General features: G+C 38.6%; 1 protein-coding gene across 2 annotated transcripts in view; it reads left to right on the top strand.

Moving 5' to 3' along the window:
• Nucleotides 1-24,551, top strand: part of LOC137395303 (uncharacterized) — a 39,342-nt gene that overhangs the window by 6,813 nt on the left and 7,978 nt on the right. Inside the window, exons 3-10 of one of the 2 annotated variants that reach the window (XM_068082195.1) lie at nt 736-830; nt 1,309-1,414; nt 2,880-2,984; nt 5,231-5,285; nt 13,441-13,637; nt 19,565-19,742; nt 21,117-21,149; nt 23,318-23,406. In XM_068082195.1, the coding sequence (XP_067938296.1) occupies nt 736-830; nt 1,309-1,414; nt 2,880-2,984; nt 5,231-5,285; nt 13,441-13,637; nt 19,565-19,742; nt 21,117-21,149; nt 23,318-23,406 (858 nt within the window). Of the gene's footprint in view, nt 1-735; nt 831-1,308; nt 1,415-2,879; nt 2,985-5,230; nt 5,286-13,440; nt 13,638-19,564; nt 19,743-21,116; nt 21,150-23,317; nt 23,524-24,551 lie in introns of both variants that reach the window. The other variant, XM_068082193.1, reaches the window with a different exon arrangement.

Here is a 24,551-nt window from a genome sequence, read left to right as displayed (position 1 = left end):
TATTTGAAATACTGCATAGCTCAGTTGCCCAGACAGGATATACATCGACAGTTTTCATCCACTTGGCATTCTATTCCAACTTCAATATGAAAATGATATGATATTAAATATGATGAGGATTAGATATTGTTTTTAGTAACCGATTTCATTAGTATACGCTCAGCCACCTCGCTGGTGTCGCTGATAGTTCACTGGTCAAATAATCGGGCTTGGGAATACTTCCTACTTGCACCCGATAAAAGCTAACCTATTGGATGACTTTTTATTCGTCTAGCTTGTCGACACAGCTCTTCTAATTGACTTATCACTGAGATAATGTTTTGATTGCTACTAAACTGTTGTTGGGCTGCCGGGAAGGCAGCGATAATCATATTAGTTCACATCATTCAGTTGATGAATCCATGATTCGTGTGATGCCGCTGTTTGACAGGCAGCAGTAGCGGAGTTAAAGCTACATAGAGCACAGTCAGTGGCGTTTTTGCCTCGCTTATCGATCTCTAGGCTATTCAGTGAGTCGTATTGTGCATAAATCTGTCATTCAATTCTTATAGTCATTGATTTATTATTTAGCACAATATACAAGCTTCCACGTCAATAGCTGCAGCTATCATGTAAACAGCAATAAAGACACTCTCGACATTTATCCTTTTAAATTGTGGGAGTTGCCCTGACATACCGGTCAACAATAGAAAGGCTGGCAGCGTGTGGACTCTCTTTCCCTTTTGCTATTTGCAGATATTAGAGAAGAGCTTAGTTCTTCCACAGGATTTACTTTTATCTGACATATTTGCAAGAATTTTGCGGCATCACCTCCAGAACACATCCATCAGGTCTGGCACCGTTTCCTTACTCCCCTTTTTTGACCCCCTTTATTTCATAAGAGGATATTAAAGTAATAGATTTTATCAGAATGTATCGGTATTTTTCTATTATTTGTAATTGCTTTTTATGTTTGAGGTGATCGGACTGCCAGGATGCTTCAAAATGAAAATCGAGCAAATTTGATCCTGGCTAAAAGGCTCAGAAGAAATTGTATCAAGTTGTACCATTAAGCGTCTCTACTCTGTCAGTTTCTTTGCAACTATCGACGTCATAATCGCACTTTCATATGATCCGAGTTTTTAAACCGCGATCAAGTTTTGTCGATTTTTAATTTTGAAACATCCTGGCAGTCAAATCACCTCAAACATCAAAAACAATTACAAATTATAGACAAAAACCGATATTTTCTGATAAAATCTACTAAAATTTTGTGCAAGTTTATCTTTAACAATTTCTAGTAAAATTATTGCCGTGATTCTGCTGCAGACACACCTCATTCGAGACACATCTGTCAGAGCTGCTCGTCTCTCGCAGCGCCTCGTGGAACCCTTTGAGCAACAGCGAGTACAAAACCATTTCCGCAGCTGACAGGGTGAGTACCAAAGTTTAACTACTTGGTCATCGATATTTTTGAACTGTTTTCGCCCGTCAACTGAGTGATCCTTCTAGACAGTCATTTAAGAGAAGGCAATCGCTAGTGTGGTAAGTTACAATAGCCAAGTCACTCTTTCAATGAAGCTTGTTTCATTGGAACGGAGTAGCTGCGTTTCTAACCAAGCATACCTAGCTATACATGTAATAACTAACATGTAGTAATATACGTGTGCATTGGTAGCATTGACAGCAGTAAAACACAAATCTATTATATTTTGTTGCAACAGACAAAAAAAACGAGAACAGAAATTGTGATTAGAGCTGAATGTTAGAAAACGCATCTATGTACATCGGCTATATCTAAAGCTATGGCATACGTGTCAACTGTAAAATACCGCTACTTTTAGGAATTTCCTGTTCACAATAGCTTCGATGATAATGTTTGAGCAGTTACTAAAAAGTCTTATGGTTTTAAAATTTAATGTATCAGCTCAGCATTAAACATCCACATTTTTGCCACTAGATTTTTATGTTCTGTTGTATAACATAAAATGCAAAATTGTTACAAGTAAATCATCACCTTTTTGTCTTTTCAAACCAAAATACAAGAAGATTGAGAAAATATGAAGAACTAAATATAGTTGATAACTTCAATAATCTCCAAACAACCTTATAGATTAGCGAATGATAGTATGATTTGAGGAAAGATGGCGCGGCAGTTAGTATGGAGACCTGATGGTAGGTTCAGGAGTTGGTTGGAAGGGATTGTTATCGCTTAATAAGCTCCTACGTGATTTCCTCTGTCAATCTTATTTACTGTTCTACATCCTGCATATCATCACTGGTGACCCATTTCTTTTATTGTAAAAATGTTCATTATCATTCTTTTAGTCCAAGTAGGCAATTATTTAGTTTGGATATAGTAATTCTGTTGGCTATTTAATATGCATTAATTCTTTCAACTGGAAACTGCATGACAGATTTGTTTCTTTTTCCTGTTTGTAACAGCCGACATGATAGCCTTGTGAAATCAAAGACATACTGTAGAGAGTTGCACACAACTTGGAGTTGTCTGTCCAACCTTCCCAATTGTATCAGCTTATTAGTTGTTACTTCTGTGTAGGCTGCTTTTCAACTTCTTGAACATTATAAGACATTTGTTTGATGTTTCCTATAGCTGGTCTGAGGCTCCAGCGCTGGCTCGATTGAGTCTCAAACATCCTGCGCACGATGGTCAGACCTACGTTTAACTGATAAAACACAAAATTAATAAAAAAAAGTTATTGCGAGTCAATGAGATGAAAATAATTAGCAAAAATTCAACACAAATTGTATTTTTGTGAATTCTGATAGGTTGATGTTCACATGAGAGTCCTGGTTGTTGTAGCGTACTGTACAACGATGGTTGTACAGTCAGTAGCGTGTCGCCACTCTTTGATGTTTTAGCTGCTTGTTGCTTGCAGCTCAAACTTCTCAAGTGGCTTGCAGACGAGACGAAAGAGAAGAAAGCCGAGGTGAATGAATTTCTTTCAGAAGAGTTCAATTCCGCTGCTGATCGTCTGGAAGATGTAAGTGCTTAGTAGACTGTCAGACACCATACCTTTTATTTGGATTTACTCTGTGGCCAACAGTTGTCAGTAGTGAGTGGCACCTGTGGAAAATCGTTAGACGCAACTGACAAATCTATGCATTGGAGTACAAATCTATGTATTATATTATTAGATTACAGATTTTATGCGTAATGCTAAGTATCGCCTCTTACGCTAGTATGAAAGTTAACACTGATGAATGCATTTAAATTTTTACACAAACTTCTATGGCAACTGAAAAATTTTGTTGGATTTGATATAAAGTTTCAACAAACCTTATGGCCTGGGATGGTGGTGACAAAGTTTCATTTTGTAGGTCACTTTAGCCGAACTGGTTTTTTCTTACCAAGAGTTGTCTGCTCTACATTTGTGCTCAAATTAGTAGTTGTTGATATTATGGTCAGATGAACAAACAGAGGTGATAATTAACGCTTAAACTAAGAGATAACTACCAAAATTCCTGTTGTTTCCTTAAAGATGAATTCGCGCAAATTTTTAAAAGATTTTATTGGAAAGTCTCGGCATTTTTCTATCATTTGCGTTTGTTTTTTATGTTTGAGGTGATCTGACCTCAAGGTTGTTTTAAGATTGAAATCGACAAAACTTGATCGCAGTTAAAACACCCAGATCAGGTGTGATTATGTCTATAGTTGCGAAGAGTTAGACAGAACAGTGACGCAGAATGTTGCAACTTGAATGCAATAGTCAATATCAACTCTAACGACGATCGCAACTAATGACGTATTTTCGCACGCGTTTTGCTTTCGATCTTTTTAATTGCGATCAAGTTTTGTCGATTTTAATCTTGAAACATCCTGGCAGTCAAATCATCTTAAACATCAAAAATAATCGCAATTAATAAAACATTCCGATACTTTCTGATAAAATCTGCGAAGAATTTGTGCGAGTTCATCTTTAAGGCCTGGCTGGACATACTGACAAAACGCACAACCGACATGTAGTGTAGACATTTGCAGTGTCTATAATCGTTGTTGACAAATGTATTGATCAGTGAAAATTGACCTCAGTCGTGTGGAGGCCATGGCATACTTGCTCGATTTTTCGTTACTGTTGTTATTATTGTTATTTAATACAGCGATCACTTTTGTGATTGCTGATTGCTGTAACATCTATATAGATATTTGCATCGCTTTGTATGTGTTCAAGGAAAACATTGTTAATGAGGAAAAAGTGTTACACATTATCGATGACAATCAATTAGGTATAATAATAAAGATTTTATGACATGAATCAAGCTATCGATAAATTTTGGATTTCAACATATTTACATACCTAAAGAATTATCCCAAACGTTTCATGAACAATTCCGATTTACACTAGTGGTTTTTGCATATATGTTAAACATGAGAATATTTTTGTTCAATATATAAATGTTGTGTGTATCCCTGTTGTCATAGTTTGAAAGTGAATCTAAAATGTTGAAATTTAATTGAGATTATGCTCACTGTAATCAACCATTTTAACTAATCATCTTTAACAACATAGACCAACGTGTTTGTTTACCTTCAGAATCATGAGCGTACATCGCACCATAAACCTCAGCTGGAGTTGTGTATCCACGCTAAAGTTTTGTTTCATGATAGTGTAACTCATAGTATTGCAGACCCCTTTGGATATATAATGCCATTTGAGTGTTCACTGACAGCTGATTCATTCTAGCTGATTAATTCCATTTTACTTGCATTGTATGTTCAACATGTCGGGCATGTATGTTCAACATGTCGGGCATGTATGGTCAACATGTCGGGCATGTATGTTCAACATGTCGGGCATGTATGGTCAACATGTCGGGCATGTATGTTCAACATGTCGGGCATGTATGGTCAACATGTCGGGCATGTATGTTCAAGATGTTGGGCATGTATGGTCAACATGTCAGACATGTATGGTCAACATGTCGGGCATGTATGTTCAAGATGTCGGGCATGTATGGTCAACATGTCAGACATGTATGGTCAACATGTCGGGCATGTATGTTCAACATGTCGGGCATGTATGTTCAATTATTCATCATCTAGTCTGAGGCTGTGCAGTGGTTTCTTCTCTGTTCTGATGCGATCATCTGATCTTCTCAGTCACATCTTCTACCTCTAAGACTTTCTCTCTTTTCTCTCTTTTGCATCGCATTCTCCTTTACTAGAATTGTTGAAAAGGAAGGTTCTCAGGTTTTAGTGAAACTGCTAGAATGTTTTATTTGTTTGTAGAAGGAGATAAATGTCGGTAAAGACTCGGATAACAGAACCTACTGGTATTTCCATGGTGAGTATTGACACAGTAGCTTGTTGGTTGTGCAGGTAAGATCTGAGATTAACACCAAGTTTATATGCACTGTCTAGTATCCTTGAGTATTGGCTGGCAAAGTCTGGGAGAGAAAGTCAAATGTGCATCTTATGCATTTAAGGAAGTTTCTATTTGAACTGACATTGCTAATGCTTTTGATATTCTTACAGCCAACAGATGTGAACCATGTGTTTACGTTTGCGTGTAACGAACTTATGCCACACGTTTTTAAAATTTTGTTTATTTAGACTATAAAGTGTTGTCTTCCCCTCTCCAGCTTCAAAAACCAAGTGCAGCAAATGAGGCATAACCATTTCAGCAAGGTCTCTGTTAACTTATGCTTATAAATGCTTTGCAAAAGGATAGAAGAGCTGAATTTGCAGCTGATATCCATTTCATTGTAGTACAACTCATGATCTGCTAGCGCAAAAAATGTATTCCTTGCGATACTGTTGTAATTGACCAGGTGGAGGAAAGAGACATAGCGAAAGCTAGATACAGTTTGGATGCTATGAAAACTGCATCCAATATTTTGCTATCTACTTGATGTGCATCATTAGAAAAAGTGTGGTGCTGCCATAGTAACCTATAAAATAAATAATATATACCAAATAATACATTACGCAAGTGTCATAATACTTATGCAAATTGTGTGATTCGTATGATTTTAGGTTTTTAAAGCTGGGGAAACGCATGAACAGTTTATTTAAATGTATATTGATTAATTTAATTTCCTTACTGAATGCATGATCAAAGCACTTAGAGCCTTTTAAGGGTACTGCACACACTTGTTGATTAGGTGGGCTGCAGCTGAGAGCCTATTACGATTTTTAGAGGAAAGAAAGTGATTTTCAACTAATTGTTCCTCTACTGTTACCACAGTAATCAGAGTGTGGTGCCATTATCGTCTGCAGAGAAGTGTACAACCATCAAGCCTAGTAGTCAAGCTACATAGAAACAGAACAGTAATATAAAAAAAAACCTGGCAATGTCAGTTTACCGACAAATAAATTGCCCGACTGCAGACATATGGTTGGTGAGATGATTCAATTGCAGTTTTTAAAATGACTGAATTTTGCTATAGTTGGCTTAGTAACTAGTTAGAAAACAGCCTACCCACTGCCGTGTGGCCCCTAAGTACTCCAGAGGTCTCAACTCGGCATAACAAATACAAGTAAAAATTTAACACGACAGTTAAAAGTCTGTTAAAATTTCTTGAATATTACTGTAGGCTTCAGCCACCTGCTAGCTAGTTAATTTAGATTAGGCTCCTCGTACACACTCGAGAAGCAATAGCGGGTAGTCTGGGTAAGCTACCAGATATCTTAAAATGAATCAGGGAGTCAATACTTCAAATCATATTAGTTTTTATGCAATGCGTTCACATAAGCAAATGTACTTTTCTGCAGAAGCATCTGTTCTTGTTTAGTCATAGACCTTGAGCCTGAGTGTGTGGTGTATTTACCAACTTTTAAAAGTTAATTTCATGACATGCAACTTAGCCGTATGCAAAGGATTTATGTTTAAAATCTGTTATTTATCATATTTTATACCCGTTTAATGCAAAGCTCTTAACGTTGTTTTAGTGTTGACAGAAATCATTAAAATACCTGGATGATTTAGTTATTTCAATTAGTAATATGCTTTTGGCAGGCATCATAGCTGCAATTTTATAGGTCCAAAAAACATATGCAGATAAATCTCTTCTTTGGCTGTTAGGAGTTATTTTGTCTTGTTTTCATTGTGGTTTTAGCACCAATAAAAGGTAGAGTGTTTGGCGCGTCTTATACAGTCGTAGTTTATGTAACCGTCTATCTTGACCGGAGTTGTCCAAATTTTGAAGAAGCTTGGCATTGCACCAGAGTGACAATTTCCGCTACAAATTCTTGCTCCTGCAAAGATTACTCAGGAAATGTACCGCTATAGCTTGCTGATGCATTTTTAAATGGTTTATGTGTGCCATCGCATCGGAGCTGTCAGGCTAATGGTTAGCGCAGTTATTTATGACTTTTGGCTGCGGTCAGGAAGGCTCATTAGAAGGCTGGGCTAGTGTTACCTTGGTCTTATATGGTGAAACGTTTCACAGAGGTCGTACTGGCTATCCTTCTGTCTCCTAGCATTTCATTCTTTGGTTGCTCTGGTGAGTTTTTTTCTATCTGTACTATTAGGACTGAATATTGGTGTGCTTTTTAATGCCCCTGCTAAATAAAAGGTTTTTAAAACAATTTGTGGAATTGTCTCTTCCTGCATATGTAAATAATGTGATAATGTTAAATGCTATTGTTTGGTAACAAAACAGCTTATTAAGTAATGCTCGATTAGCCAGTCATATTAGCGGGTTAATAGTGTCTTCATGATTGGTCGTTCAGCCATTAAAGATGCTGCCTTCATCTCATATTTGTGTAGAATGGGAATAACCTCGCAATAATGGTACAAAGTGCTTTAAGCTAGACATTTCAGCGTCTAGCTCACAGATGTTTGTCGCAGAGCACCGTAGTGATGCTTTAGTCTTTTTGCACGTTGTCATTCATTCTGGTCTTTTCTCCACTACGCTCTATAAGATATCACCCTTTTTAGAGACTAATTGTAACAATATATTTATTGGAAGCTTGAGGAATAACTATAATTTGATGGTGGACATCATGTTTGGCATTTTTGAGTTCAAGAAATACCCAATTGTCCAATTGACCAATGAGGCCTCAGCGATCCAAACGCATGTGTGTGCTAAACACACTGGTACCAAACATCAGCCGGTCTAGACACCTGTTTACATGTTGTTTTGCCTACTAAGACAGATGAATTTGCTGTTTTTAGTTTGGTAAATGTTGCTAAGGTTTCATGACTGAACTCTGACCGGCTAGCTGGTAGAGCATCATGAAATTCTCGCAGAGCGTGCATAGCAACCATTCGATACGCAGTAATGATGATGATGATTGATACAGTGTAGCTCGTGATGATACGGATGGCATGTGTAGGTATGGGGGGATGCAGTTGCTTGCCTCTGTTTGACTCTTATCACTGACATGCCTTGCTTACTCAACAAGCTGCTAATCACTGCTGATGATCCGTCAATTAACTTTCAGTAGAGAGCGAGATAGTGCCCAATCGTGTCACGACCCTTAGCAAGCCTTGTCTTTCTTATCTTTCTCTCACTCTCTCTGCCTATGCATATTCTATTGTAACACGCAGTCGTTGTGTACTTGGCTTTCATTCACTGTCATATCGCCGTCTTGTCATCATTTCATTGTTCATCGCCTGCTTACTGTTCGACACTTGCCAACAACATTGAGTCAAGGTTGTGTCTTTTCGTCGGTCTTTCATATCGCGATTGTGCAGTTGCTTTAAGTGTAAGAGCCTCTTTATTTCCTGAGATTGGTGGTTATGCTTGGTTGATCAGCAGGTTAGTGATGGTGGAGTGACGATTTACAGAACTTCTTTGGTGGTCAGTGCTGTCAGCTGTCTCACATTATATTTTGTAGTGTGAGTACGCTGTATCCTTACATAGTTTACAAGTTTATGGAAACGTAACCTTTTGAGCATCGTTTGAATAGTCAGAGTTGCAAAACAGCCTCTTCTAATTGCCAGCTGTGTAATAAATTGTTGTACACATCTTTTGTTGCCAGAGTTGTGGTTTTTCCAGTCGTCAACTTCAAGTACACTTCTAGTTTTACATGATTTTAAGCAAGACCGTACTTGATGTTTAGTATGTTTGCTGCATACCACTTAAACCTTACGTTTTAAGCAAAAATACACAAACACGTCATTGACTTTCAATTTTCTAGGTAAAGTCCAAGATAAACTTCAGAACGTTTATTTGAAGAGTTTGATAGGATTATTGTCGTTAGTCTACCTTGTTTGAGATGGTCAAATTGTCCAGGATATAGAAGGCGGACTTGCTTCACTTTTCTCAGAAGGGCTGGTTGAACCAAGTTATTTTTGTGGGAGAAGAGTTTTTTGTAAATGCCAGGAATGTTGATACAATTGCCATTACGGTGGCATTAGCATGGAGCATTAGCTTTGTTGTAACAACAGCGTAACACCGTAGCATTGGCGTATGCACACTGTTTATTAATACAGTTAAAATACTATCTACCTAAGGCTTAACAGCATCGCTGAATGGCCTTTGTTTGTTTTAACTGCGCTCAAATTTTATAAACTTATTTTAAACTGTCAAATGATTCAAAGGAGCATTTGTTTGCATTTCTATGGAAAGCTTTAAGACTGCCTCAGAGCCTGTCATTGTCCAGGGACAATACGTCTTTTGTGATGCCACCCATTAGATTTGCAAAGACCTGGCCTTAACAATAGGGATGGAGCGATTTGAACAGTGAGTGCCTCATTAGGCTGGGTTGACATCGGAGAGAAGGTGGACAGAGTATTTTGTAGCTATCTCTAGTGTGATACTAGCTAGCAACTAACTGGTAACGATAGTCGGTAGAGGAAAAGATAATATCTTTCTTCTTGTTTCAACATTTGAGAGTGTTTGACTCAACATATGACTGCTGCTAGTGAGTGTCAGGGATTACTGGACTCCTCTTACTGATCCTGCGCCGATAGTAATGAATAGCAACGCATCATCTATAGCATCTATGTATTGATCTATTTAAACAGGTGAGAGAAGCGCTCATCCCTGTAACATTAATGTGATAAATTATGTATTGGATTTATCTTAATCTCTCTCCTTATCTGCTAAACGTAACAGCAATATATAGCCATGCGCTCGGCTTGGGATGGAGCGAGTATGACAGAAGCAACCGATTCTGGATCTGTATGTAGTCATAGTGTTTGTAGAATAATAGCTAGTTGAACAAGGATAAGGTACGAGGTCCTGGCTTTGGTTTATCATATCTTTCTTCCCCAATGGCTTATACTCACTACATTTGTATTATGACGTCATCAGTCAGGTGATTTTGTCTGCAGTTTTACTATCTCAAATTGCTTAACATTGATGCTACAGTTTGAACAGCAAATCGTGACTCTCACTGAATGCATTTCTGGCGGTCATAAGCGATCCATCCGCGCCAAGTTGAAGCTATTTGTTGCAGTCTTTTGGCTAATAGCTGTTTGCAATTGTTTCCCGATGTTACATGTTTTCATGTATGAAATGTCATTTTATCGGTGGCTTTGGCGTTTCAAATTGATTATAAAAAATCATGTGATAGAAAAAGTAATTGCGTCATATCAACTACACCGGTGCAAATTGTCAGCCATGCATCTGTGTTAGGTTAAAAAAGCGGTGGCAACATTCAATTAGGCGCATTTTATGAATATGATTACGGGCAGACAACTTCACTTTAATCAAAGAAGTTTGCGTATGAAGCAAATTATAATCATTGGGCAAGCTTAAAATCCACTTGATTAACTAAAGTGTTACATGCTTCGAGTAACGCATTATCCCCCCTCCCATCATTTTTTGCTGTCTAAGACTTTTATAGACCCTTGTTTAAGATTGCCTAACATTCATCATAAAAACTAACCATATCACTAACATTATTGTGAGATACATTTTCATACCACATAATTCTCATATGTACATTGCTAAAAGTATTGCATGCTGTTGTTTATCAATATAACAATAGTATCTTGCTGATGCGGTCGCTCAAATGTCAGCAAAGTTTAATATTAGTTGAATTTTGACTTGATTTTTGTCAAACTCATGTACATATCAAGAAAACAGCACGTGCGTAATTTCCTATTTTAGTTGTGTTAAAATATGAAGGAACCCAATTTTCCGCGATTATATATATTGTGTACTCAACTATACTAGTGCCTTGTCATCAGCGTGTTAACATTCCATCACGTTAAGGGAGGCAAATCCATAATTGGTTGGGGCGCAGCTCAAAATATGAAGAAGCTATTACAGTGAAAAACTGTTGGAATTTCTTTTGTCAGTGATTATCTGTTAGCTATTACACAATTCTCGGCTAATAATTAATTTCTAATTGAGATACAGATATGCCTTGCACGAGTCTTTATTAGCATTGGCTGTTCCATATGGTGAAATTTATTAGCTAATACCGAAGGTAAACAAATCATCTTATATTACAACATTCCTCAGTCTTACAAAGCGATGTCCTTGTGTAAATCTGTCTTCAGTGTTACCACATAGCTATTCTCTTTCGCAAATACGCTAGCTCGTTAATGATTAATTCCTTATTACCATTGAGTGCACCCTAATAAACTGTATTTGTTTAAATCGTACATTACATATCACTGGTATTCATAGGTAACTCTCATGTCAACTGGCGTTTCGATTTTCTCGTAAAACATTACTGCCTCTGTGTAAGTGCTAGTTAGGCAGACTACATCTTCCTAGATACGATACAAGTACTGGTGCCTCAAGTCCACAAGAGGGAGGTACAAATTTTTCAACCTATCTGAGACTTTTATGAAAGGACCTGGAGAGCACTTGCCTTTTGTGAATGTTGCCTAGTTCAGTGTCATTGACTTTAGCCATGTATTGAACATTTGACACAAACTGGCCACATCTCTCGCAATGTGGAATCTACAGATCAAGTGATGATCACTGCTAAGTTGTAGCATTTAAGCCTGGTTTCCATATGACAGCGCAAGGCGCGCAACAAGACGCACGACGTCGTGCGTAGGCCGGCTGTGATGTGGAAACGTCAACGCACGACGATCGCGCGATGTGCGTACGCTGATCGCAAGGATCCAACAGAATGGATCCTTGCGATGGGTGCGCGCGATGATGTATCCCACAATATACCGCTCGACCTTTTCAACCTATCCCACAATTCAAACAGAGGGCTGTTTTCCGAAGAAATCTGTCTCCCGTACGAAAAAGTAAGGAAATTAACCACCCTGTCCAATGCAAGCATGGCGCCTACTCGCGCTATGGAAACACTGCATCACAGCCCAAGCAATGCATTGGGCACGATCACAGGGCCGGGCACAATCATTGCGCTGTCATATGGAAACCAGGCTTTATTGTGGAGACTTTATATTGACATATCTCCTTGTAGACCAGCTTAACGGATGGACTTGCACAAACTTTTATTAGATTTATCAAAAAGTATCGATATTTTTCTAACATTTGTGGTTGTTTTTAAGGTTTGAGGCCTGACTGCCAGAATGTTTTAAGATTAAAATCGACAAAACTTGATCGCAGTTAAAATGCTCAGATCAAATGAAAGTGTGATTATGACGTCTATAGTTGCAAAGAGACTGAAAGAATAGAGACTCGTAACGTCGCAACTTGAACGCAATTATAGTCGATATCAACTATAGCAACGATAGCAAATAATGACGTCATTTCACTAGTATTTTTCTTCTGAGCGATCAAGTTTTGTCAATTTTAATCTTGAAACATTCTTGCTGTATGATCACCTCAAAACATCAAAAGCAAGTGATAGGAAAATATCGATGCTTTCTAATAAAATCTACCAAGATTTTGTGTAAGGTCATCTTTAAGGACGTTTAAGGCAGGTCGGCCTGTTGCTAGGCATATATTTTTTGCGAATGTGTCTGCGTAGGTCTGAAGCTAATAAGATACTGTTGGGTCTACCCTACGCAGGGCTTGCATTGCTCTGAACTACTCAAGTGTAGAAGTATGCATTTATAAACTGGGAAGGTTTTTTAGTTGCTGGCTGCTGGTACATAAATCACAAGGTTAAGATGGTAAGACAGGTAATGACAGTGACTAATGGTTGTTGTGAACTGCTGCAGTTGACATGCTGCCAGCCTTAGTAAACTGGTGCTGCAGATATGCTGTATTTTCGTACCTCCGTAACAGGCCTTGACCCTTTGACACGACTAGCATACACGTGCGTTCAAAAATCAATTTGATGCAAAATTTTTCTTTCTCCTGTCACTTTTTATATGAATGACCAGTCACCTGCGGAATCTGGACAGGGCCAGGTGCAACTGGGCTGGATTCTGGCAAATAGTTTTACATAACTACATGTCCCGCTCCACCCAATCCATGTTTGATTGTCATTGCTTTAAGTGCAAATGCTCATTCTGCTAATTATAGCAAAAACAGAATTCTGTTAGTTGTCTATTCAGATACAGGAGTAATCTAGCCGACGAGAGGTCGACCTATTCAATCTACTCTAGGATAGTGTGGCAGATTCAGTAAATGCAAGTGTCTTTCAATGTGAATGTTTCTATTTAGACCTACGACTGTACAGATCGAAAAGCTCGCCGCAGTCGAAGGAAGGTGCGGCTGACTGGCAGTGCGTGGCCATCACTTTGGATGAGTGGCAGTCGCTTATAAGGGAACTCGAGAAGTCTAAGAACGAGCAGGAGAAAGAGTTGTATACTTACCTGAATGATCAACTTTTTCTACCGAGTATAAGACTTGGCTTAGAGGTAAGACAACCCTATGACCACGCTTCTTATTATCAGTTTTAGGGTTCTCGATAGCATCGCCCTCGGTTATGGCACGATGGCAGTACTAGCACCCCTCCCCCTTCAGAACAACAGTTTGAGATAGTTACCAGACCGGCATTATGGATAATCAAAGATTTCACGTAGACTACCTTCATGCAAGAACCTTCGCAGATATCTCGATATTAACTATTAAGGGGTGCCATTAACTGGCCAATGGATGGACTGCTTGGCGTTTTGTCAAAACACGCTTTTGTTACTTAGTCACTGGTGTAAGCATAGAATGGTAGACCTCGAATCGGTCTGTTGCTACGGTTGGGTGCACGTAGGCGTTAATCCATTTATCCATTTAACATATCTTGTCCTGCATAGTTGGCAGACTCTATTACTGTCTAGCGTTTTCTGTATAAACTCTGGAGGCTGGAACATCTTTTTGAAAGATGCAGACGTAGGGAGAGGTGAGAATGTTCATCCTTTATATAGACGTAAGAGTAAATATACCTTCGTATGGATGGATTGCTTGATTGCTGCAGTATTTGGTTTCCTTTGAATATTTCTCGAAAGGGCCGCGAGTGGAGGGGATCTTGGTAGCACGCGGCTGCTTTGGAAGTAACTTAGAACCTGTATAGTGAATCGCTGACAGTTGCTTGATTTATTAGCTTTAAAGTTGACAGGAAGTAATATATGATCCTTTCTGGTGCAGCCAAATTGGTTGGCTGTTCTGCCGCTGGCTAGAAAGTAGCGGACTAAGGTGTGAGCATTCGTTACAACTTTTTTAATTTCAATAGAAAGATTGGATACAAAGCTTGGCAGAGACTCTCCATAGTAATAGATCATCACATCGCTTATGATAAGATGGAGACAATTCCCGATTCCATACCATAACGCCAGTTGAGCCATAGCATCGTCTTTTTGTCAAGTTTATTATAAAGTCTGCCAAAAAGTGTGTGTGACATTCAAATGGGTTTAACTACTCACCTAATAATTTATTGACAATACGATTCATTTCTAAATATGCGCTCGGTAAAACGGACCAAGAGATGGTCTTCATCGCTCCTGTTTCAATGGCAGACTTTAGAATAAATTTTCAACAATGATTAAATAATGCTGTAAGAGGCGGTGCTATGGTGGAGAACACTTGTTAACAATTTAGCAGAGCAATGTTTAAAACCCCTTATGCGCTCTTTGCTACTATAGTTTAGTTGGTAACAGTGTTCAGAGTGTTATACATGACTAAAATTAAACTGAACTGCCTACTTATGGTCGAATTTATAAGTATATAAAGTGCTGACTAATACGCTGATAGCACCGTGTGCTGTGAGGGCTTGTCATGTGTGATAACTATGTGCATAGTTATTCATAGATGTGGAAAATTGGTTGAGTGATCCAAGTACCTGGGTTCGATTCCCGTGTGGTGCAATCTTTTTTTCTAACGCTTTGAGCACAGCTACAAATAGACGGACACGGCTCTTATTATAGCAAAGCTTATCGAAATCATTTAAAGCATAAATAGATAGATGTAGGTAGTACTTTATTGGCAATAATTTTATTACAAAAATAGAAATGTTTTTCAAATTAGGCCATACAACATTAGTAAAACAAAAAAAACAAAAAAAAAGGGCAACAGTTAAGGGCCATTAAAATCGAATAAATAGTTTGACAAATAGTGTTTAAAATGTCTTTTTCTGCTACGAGAATGGATATTAGGTGGAAGATTGTTAAAAATAGATAATAACTTTATTTTCAATGATCAATGCCTGCAAGTTTAAATGAATCATTCAAGTTACAAAGAGTAATAGCAAATATAAATTAAGTAGAGAGGGTCTCTTCCAGGTCCAAAAATACTCTGGAAATTTTCTTGTAGTCAAGTCCAAGCTAGAAATGATTAGTATCAGTTTTACAGATTCCCAATTACCAGTGAACTGTATTTATTAGTTTTATCAGTAGCAGTCGCAAAGCAGTGATTTTAGAGTTACTCATTCTAATGAGAAAATATGGCGTGCGTTTTGGTTTTCTACGCTTAGGGGTACGTATTTGTACGTATGTGTCGATCGTATTCCAATCTCAAACCCCTCTCAAGTGCAGAAGAAATATGTTAGTTTCTCTAGTGGTGTATGAAACAAGATGCCTCTGTGATGCATCATTTAAAAATGTAGCCTCAGGTCTTTATCAATATTTTCTACTGATATACGGATACAGGCCACTTTCCGCTGTGTGGAGGTAAACTCATAAGTAAGTTTGTGGGTATGAATGATGATGATCTCTTACTATACGCTTGAAGGTTATATGTAGGAATTCAAGTTTGCTCTTAATTCCAATTATATTTTTCAAAATCAAGTTGATCAGTGATGACTTATTCACCTGATTATTTTACACTCGGAATAATATGGGTATCTCTTATTTACTCTTTAGAGATACGTTTAGCAAACAGAAACACACTCATGTCTAAAATGCAATACGTAACTTTCGCGTGTATTTATCATCAATCATGAAGCCCAGCTAATATCTACGCGGCTCCATATTTTCAACCTTTCCTACTTGTCCTTAAAGCCTGGTTCACCCTATATTGCCCACTGTCGGCATTGTCCTTTCGACACTCATCGTCGACTATGCGCGTCAGGGACCGATAGCATTGACGTAACAATACGTTAGGAAAGTTTGTAGCTTTGCAAACTTTCCCGATATTTTGCTGAGCATCGACGACAGCCTGTACAATGCGAACCTTTTTGGTGATAGTAATTCGCAGTGGCGGATAGCGTGATGTCTTTATTTTTATTTATGATAGTTACTACAAGATTAGTATTTGATTTGAGTGCGCAAAAATAAAGAGGTTTTTTTGCAAAAACTTTAAAAGAAAAATGAGAACACTACGTCACGGAGTATTTGCTGAAGCAAACGAAAATCACAAGATGGTTTGTGATAGTGGGAACATTGTTATCATCGATGATCACCCAACTATTGTGGCATCAACGCCGAGATACAGCGATATAGTGTGAACCAACCTTACCCTGCTGCTCTCCTAACTATTAAGAAGTTCAATAGTTTTTGGCTCAGCCTTGACCCGTACTTCTCTTGTATTCCAGTGAGAGTTGACTTGATAGCGAATAACTTACGGGGAGAATATTGATTTGGGGTTGCAACAATGTTTCTGTTGGTTTTAAAAACAGTTCATGTTCAAATATTCCTAACCGCACAGTCTCATCTTTTCTACACACACAGCAGGCCCACCGCTGATGTCACCGTTTCTCAGCATGCGATTGTAGCACCGAATAGCACTCGCTATAGGTCGTAGGATTGGCTCTGCTTTGTAGACAATTGGGATGACAAGTTACATTGCTAGTGACACGTTCATCTCGACGACCAGACCATGAGTCAACACCTTCTCAAAGAGCCTCACTCGCTTATTTAGTTTGAAACTTTCACGTCTTTGTGCGGGATTCCGACTGTTTACTTAGAACTGCTGAAGAGTCATAACAATGCTAGGATTGATACACCTGTGTGAGTGTGCATGGCACAGGTCTCGTCATGGCTAGCGATAGCTGTCTTTTCTACAACTTATCATACTGTTGTTGACTGTCTCTGCGCTGATATTCGCCGTCGTTACATACCCTGTTCGGGAGGGGAGGGGTGGTGGAGAAGGAGTGAACCAGATTTGTACCAGATCCTGAGCACACCATTTTAAAATAAAAAATCTCGAAAGATTGCTGGAGCTGGCCAGCCATCTGGCTGTACTCTAAACGTGCAGACCTGCTGCTTAGGCTGCTTCTTGCTAGGCCATAAGACAGTTTTATTAAAGGACTCATGCCATTTTCATTCATAATCATAATCGATATGGTAGATTTTCGTTGGTCCAAAATAATCATGTTGCTTTATTATCATAGAAAATAATCAAACTCTGTCATCCACTCTTCTCGCTTGAAGTACTACCGTAAGTTTACACTGTGTAAGCTTTTTATACTCCGTAGCCATGACCATAGTTTCAATAGCTGCTATTGAAAGCTGCAGTGCCCTCTGTCACCTGGAGAATCATTGAATTCTTACGAGATGATTATTTAAATTGGGATTGTTGACTGCCATCGTGAGACTGTAATTGTCATGGAAATGGTTTGATTTGCCAACTAGTCTGATAGCTTGCTTGTTTTTACTCAAATCTTGATATTTATTGCCAAACAATTAGGTTTGCCAACATCGGTCAACATAATACTAGCATTAACTGGTAGTCATTCTGTACCGAATTCCCTTTTGGTAGCAAACAGTACATACAGACAAACATCGGCACTAAGTTAATCCATTTTGATATTTGCTTTGTAAGTCAAAGCTGTCGTATTTTGGAGCAAATATTGTTATGAAAATACATTGTGTTTCATTGATTAATTCCAGAACCAAAGACTTAATGATAAGTACTTATCATTAGGTCTTTGGCTTTGTAATGCTATATGTTGCGACCTGAAGTGACTTCAGGTCGCTACATATACATGTAGTATTGTAACAGTGTAGCATTTAGAGTAGGTGAAGCTAAATTTAATTAGTAATTAATTAAGAGTCAATCATTAGAAATGTTTATTATGATATTACTTTTATGCTGAAGGCTAGAAAATTGAGGCATAACGCTGCTTGGAATGTAGAAGGACAGGGTTTAGGTAAATGTCGTCATTGAGATTCAGAGCCCGTCTAAATAAAACCCGTGAATTCTAAACTGATCCATATATATTTCTGTTCTTATATTTCATAATTTTGCATGTAAATCTCTAGCTAGCCTCTCCACTTTCACTTTTTGTGACTTTCCTTTCCTCGTTTGCTTCCACGCGATGACCTCTCGATAGCTTCGAAAATTCTTTAAAGAATTGATCTGAAATTGTTTGATCGTGTCTTTCTATTATTCTTATAATTCTAAGAAGAGCATTGACTGCTGCTTTCATCACTCACACTAGTCTTCTCGAGATCTGTGATCTTAAATCTAAGAAGGGAAGGTGTGAAGCGTTGTTTAATATTGTTCAAGCAATTTGGAACTAAACTATGGAAGGAGAACTGCAGTTTCCAAAAAAATTGTATGTAGAGATGATCATAGTTTGAGGTTTGACCGTACATACCGTTGTTCCATGAAAGGCTCAGGGACGGATACCGCTGAGCATGTCATGTGTAAAGAAAACTTTTTTGGTTTGAACCTGTAGCACGGCAGCCATTTGCCGCACGCCAAAATGAATGTACGACTAGAGAGTCGCTCATGTAAGAAAAAGAAGGTATTGCCGATGTTTCTTTTAGACTGTATAAAAGTTTGTCAACGATCACAGGCGACTTCATATTTTAATCATGCTCAGAAGACTGGATTTTTAGTAGCGAAAAAAATTAAAAATCGCCTTGTGACACAGTTGTAGTAGAACTCAAGCTAAGGCACACTGATTCACAATGCCTAATAAGAACAGTGCTACGCCATTCTAAAATTTAGTAGTCACCCACACTATATATGACTGTTCCTGCCAGCGGCATGGCCATGGATCTATCTGTTAGTTGGTACACCACCCCTTCATACCCAGCCCTCGTGAGCGTTCATTGAAACAACAGGAATTGTGCCCGTCTCCAGAAATTAGTGGCAGGCTAGTTTGACATGTATCACAAGCTGCATAGCTCAGGCCGATTTGGTTCTTCATTTGTTCTAGAATGGTTTAGTGACGTCTCTTTGAAGTGTAACACAGCTCACCATTCATCTTTGTGTACACTTATTGATTCGCAAGCCAAATAGCAAACATTAGGCGCAATTTCATGATTCGCGTCAGGCTTAGAATGCTTGACAACAGTGCGTTAGACAGAGGGGTAAACGGGTCTCCCGTCTCTAGCGATCTATAGCGGTTTTACATGCTTTGTGGTTATTTTTTGCTAAGCAAACCGATGTAACCGTATGACCCTTGTAGAACAAGGCCAGTGGTGCGGTGGCCAATGTACAAAGACCTACAGACGATGAGATCAAAGCCAAAGAGGAATCGGATATAATGAAAATGCAAGCAGCCAACACGACAGACCCGAAAGCCAACCCTGAGCTCACCAAAGTACTTAATGAGGAACCCTCCAGCAATGTCCCCAAGGATCATGGTTGGTATCCTCCCACTGCCTGAAGTGATGTTTGAGAGTACCATTTGCATTGAAACAGCAGTGAGCTTGTCAGTCTGACCTGCTCTAAAGCGGATTACAAAATTGAGAGACAGACTCAGTTAACTCAGTTAGACCAGTCTTAAAGAATATAATATTGACTACTAATATAAAATTGAACTTTCGAGTAGCAACTCATCAGTCATGTTGTGAGAAGAAACCAATTGATGTAATGAACCGTAGCATTTAATTGGTTTTTGCATCAGCGATGAGAGCTGTCAAAAGTTGTAAGATGCACTATGCTTCCATTGTGCGGATAATATGGGTTTGGAGTTGTGCCCACGTTGAGTTACCATGCAATAAGTGTTTCAATGAACATTCACTTATTACGGATTAATGCGGGCACTTTGTTAAAAAAGATAAGGAATTCTACGCCAGAGGTCATGGCTGCGCACTCCTGTCTCGCTTAGCAACACACTTTCGATAAAGGAACAACGGAAGGTTAGAAAATGTTAAAAATTGAATAGCTTACGTGACATTCTACGCCAGGGGTCATGGCTGCGCACTCTAGCATCGTCAAATCGCAATAGGAAAAACTGAAGTTTGCAAAATGTTTAAAATAGAAAGCATGCGTCGCATTTTCTTGCGCACCATTACACATATGCCGTTTCCATCATTCGCAAGCATGAAACATTCGATAAAGATTTGCGATAAAAAAAACTCGCTTGATTTGTGGATTTTTGCCGTTTCTGACTTACGGATTGACGCAAACTCACTGATTAACCGCATCATGGAAACTTAGTGAATAAGTATGCGATTGTTTCGCTGCTCATCAGTAAAAGTTGTTCGGCCGTCTGCTCACACTTGCCAATACTTATTGTGAGCTTGTTAAAAATCCATTTTAAAAAGCGGCGTTGTTTTGGGTGTTGGCGGTAAAGAGAGCTCATAATGAATTATGGCTGAGCATTCTTGCGAACGAATAAGACTGCTTACTCTCAATGAATTGAAACATTTTTAATTTTATTCACCCGAGTGATTTATTAGTGAAAGATTCGCTCAAGTGTGATGAGGCCCGCATAGATCTGTACTCAGCCTTATCTAGCTAAGATTGCTTCAGAGTGATAAAAGTCATAAAGTAGTGCATTACGCATTTCATTGCAGAGTTATCCGCTCTCAGCTGTGTAGCCGCTATTCATACGAATTGCTGCTAATTAATAGCTTCTAAGATCAGAGTGCGGACTACTCGTAGATTTGATGAGTGCGCAATGTAGTGCCATGTTTGTACTCAACCACGCTATGTTACAAATGGCATGTTAAACGTCATCCTTAGCTCATAGTGTGCTCTATAGACTCAATGCTAATGCTTTTATTTTATAGATAAACATAGAGAAGAACATTCCAGAAAGTCAGGTACTGTCCAACATTTCAAGCGCTTGCTACTAACAACCAACATTTCTGATCATTTATAGTTCTAAGCAGATCTTTTGATTTTGCAATCATTCAGCATAGAAGTCATCATTGAATGTGTACTTATTGTCTTAAGGCCGGGCCACACGTATCGTGTAATTTCAACTAATCTGGGAAATTCCATTCGTACGAAATTTCTGACCTGCCACACTGAGTTTCCCCACCACGGATTCGTACGAAACTAACTTTCAACTAGCCAATCATAACGCGGTGATAAATTGAAGCCGATTCCGTTTCAATCATTTGCTTCAGTACAAACATGCGGGTCAGATCTAAAAAAGATAACGATTTGTGAGTTTCTAGTCGCAATTCCTAATTCCTAAAATCGGTTGCGGAATGTACACGTAAATTAATTTCGGCGCCTACAATATAACTGCGCGTTAATAAGGTCGTTTCTATGCAACTACAAAACTGCTAATACTAGTTGCACTGAGTAGTTGTAGTAGGCTGTTGTTGTAAATGGTTTTAGTATACTTTTGAATAGAGCTTGTACATTGATAATATTATTACGAACTATTACGTATGTACTACATTGCAAAACGGTTCTTTTGTATGACTACAGCAGGTTTTGGCTTGTCCACAAAACCGTTTTACTTTTTCTTCTAATTACAATACAAATTTAAACCTGACTTTTCAGCAATTATTAGCCTAGCTACAAAGCAGTTATATTTCTATTAAATACATATTGGAACCTGACTTTTCAGCAAATATTAGTCTAGCTACAAAACAGTTATATTTCTATTAAATAAATCCATTACGTCCATGGTGCTACTGATTACATATAATCGCCAACACAGTACACAGTTTTCAATCCGAGTTAGGAACTGCGGGCTAGAAACTCGCAAATCGTTTTCTTTTTTAGATCTGACCAAACATGCGCAAAAGAAAACGGCCTTCAACATTCAACTAACCTTTTCAACCGACCAATCAAACAACGAGTCGTAGGAATTTCAGACCTTTCGTCCAATTCAGGATTCGTTCATCGTGCGCAACCAACGATGGACGAATTCGTCCAAATTTCAATTCGTACGAATCGTTTCGTCCAAATTTCGCCGATTTCGTGAGAATTTTGTCTCGTGTGGCCTTACCTTTAATGTTTGTTGTCTCGGTGTATATTGTACACGTATTAGTCTACTAGCTTCCTACTAACCTTATTTGTGTGACTCAATTGCTGTCACTCACTTGTGCTGAGTAGGGTACATAGAGGATAACCCGGGTAGTGCTGATGAGGAGTCGTGCGCTGCTGCTCAACTTGCAGCATGCTATAATGCAGCTGACATCATGATGGTGTCCATGTGTGCTTCAACGGCCCTACGCTTATGCTAGTAATATGTAATATACTATTGCATTAGTTTACTTTGTGCTTACTGTTTTCTCTAAATGGTTGAGAGTCTAGCGCGATGGTATCTGCGCTGGGCAAGGGATTTTTGTAGCAGCTAATTACTAAGTTTTCATACAATGATAATCTAGCAACACGTGGGTGCGACAGTGTCGAATCGCTACACGGAGCCGACAAGCAGATCATGTTTCCATAAGACGCTATAGTAGGGCGGTGGTTATGCGATGCCTTATGTCAAGGTTGTATATTTAAAAGGTCAAGGACAAAACCAACCATGGATGATCGACATGATACTAGTTTATCAACATCTTCTGCTGCTACTGCATCAAGATATAGTACAACAAACATTCCTGCTGCTCTTGATATGATTGGTCCATATAGCTTTCTCTTCCACCATTTTCAGTTTCAAGTAAAACAGATAGATTAAAACGTTTTGACAACTAAAATTTTTGCATATGAAGCAACAGGAAAGCAAGACCTATGCGCGCGCCAAGTTCGACGCCGTTGGTTGGTAAGACCGTTTCCATGACACAAAAATGGCACATTACGTGGGTCCCTTTCTTCTAAACAGCCACACTGAATGAGAGCGACACGGCTGTTTCCATGATGGCATTGCAGCACCAAATGGGTGTGTCGCTACGCTATCGTACGGGTGTGTCGCTACGCTATCGCTGTATGCTTAGATTGCTATTATTTAGTCTGCCTATTCTGACTTTCTAGTCGTCAAACGCATTTAACATATTGAATTTTTACTGGTTCTCTTATTCGTCAGGTGATGAGAGGAAAGCTGAGTTCAACAAAAACGGAAACTGCCGGCATGGGAGTACAAAGTTAAATCAGGAGAGCAACCAATCGAGCCAGGTGTTTGTCTTCTCTACACCACTAGCCAATATGGCAGCCTCCGCTGTCTCCAGCGGCACTCACAATTCTATAATCTCTTACCATATTGAAGAACCGAGTACGAAACGGTTCATTCAGGTGAATGGATGGTGTCTGTTAGAAGGCCCACCTCCTCAGTTTCACTTTACATCATCACAACCGTAGATTCACTGGTTATAAACTAGCTAACTAGCGGTGTTAAACTAACCCCTCCTTTTTAGGCCATCATCGGTTTTCTTCAGCTGACCTCTGGCTATCAACCTAACGGCTTGATTCAATTTGTCTATGATTCAAATGTCTATATTTGTTCACTTTAGAGGACTCACTCCACAGCGAATGTCTATATTTGTTCACTTTAGAGGACTTACTCCACAGCAAATGTCTATATTTGTTCAATTTAGAGGACTTACTCCACAGCAAATGTCTATATTTGTTCACTTTAAAGGACTCACTCCACAGCGAATGTCTATATTTGTTCACTTTAGAGGACATACTCCACAGCAAATGTCTATATTTGTTCAATTTAGAGGACTTAATCTACAGCAAATGTCTATATTTGTTCACTTTAAAAGACTTACTCCACAACAAATATCTATATTTGTTCACTTTAAAGGACTTACTCCACTGCAAATGTCTATATTTGTTCACTTTAGATGACTCACTCTACAGCAAATGTCTATATTTGTTCACTTTAAAGGACTTACTCCACAGCAAATGTCTATATTTGTTCAATTTAGATGACTCACTCCACAGCAAATGTCTATATTTGTTCACTTTAAAGGACTTACTCTACAGCAAATGTCTATATTTGTTCACTTTAAAGGACTTACTCCACAGCAAATGTCTATATTTGTTCACTTTAAAGGACTTACTCTACAGCAAATGTCTATATTTGTTCACTTTAAAGGACTTACTCCTCTGCAAATGTCTATATTTGTTCACTTTAGATGACTCACTCCACAGCAAATGTCTATATTTGTTCACTTTAAAGGACTTACTCTACAGCAAATGTCTATATTTGTTCACTTTAAAGGACTCACTCCACAGCAAAAGTCTATATTTGTTCAATTTATTTTTCATGTTCTTTTTAACTAATCAACAATTTATTGATTTAGTTTATTTTGCTG

This window comes from Watersipora subatra, chromosome 4 (genome assembly GCF_963576615.1).
Source record: "Watersipora subatra chromosome 4, tzWatSuba1.1, whole genome shotgun sequence".
Lineage (NCBI taxonomy): Eukaryota > Metazoa > Bryozoa > Gymnolaemata > Cheilostomatida > Watersiporidae > Watersipora > Watersipora subatra.
The sequence above is the reverse complement of the archived record's forward strand: the minus strand, read 5'-3'. Positions and strand labels throughout refer to the sequence as shown.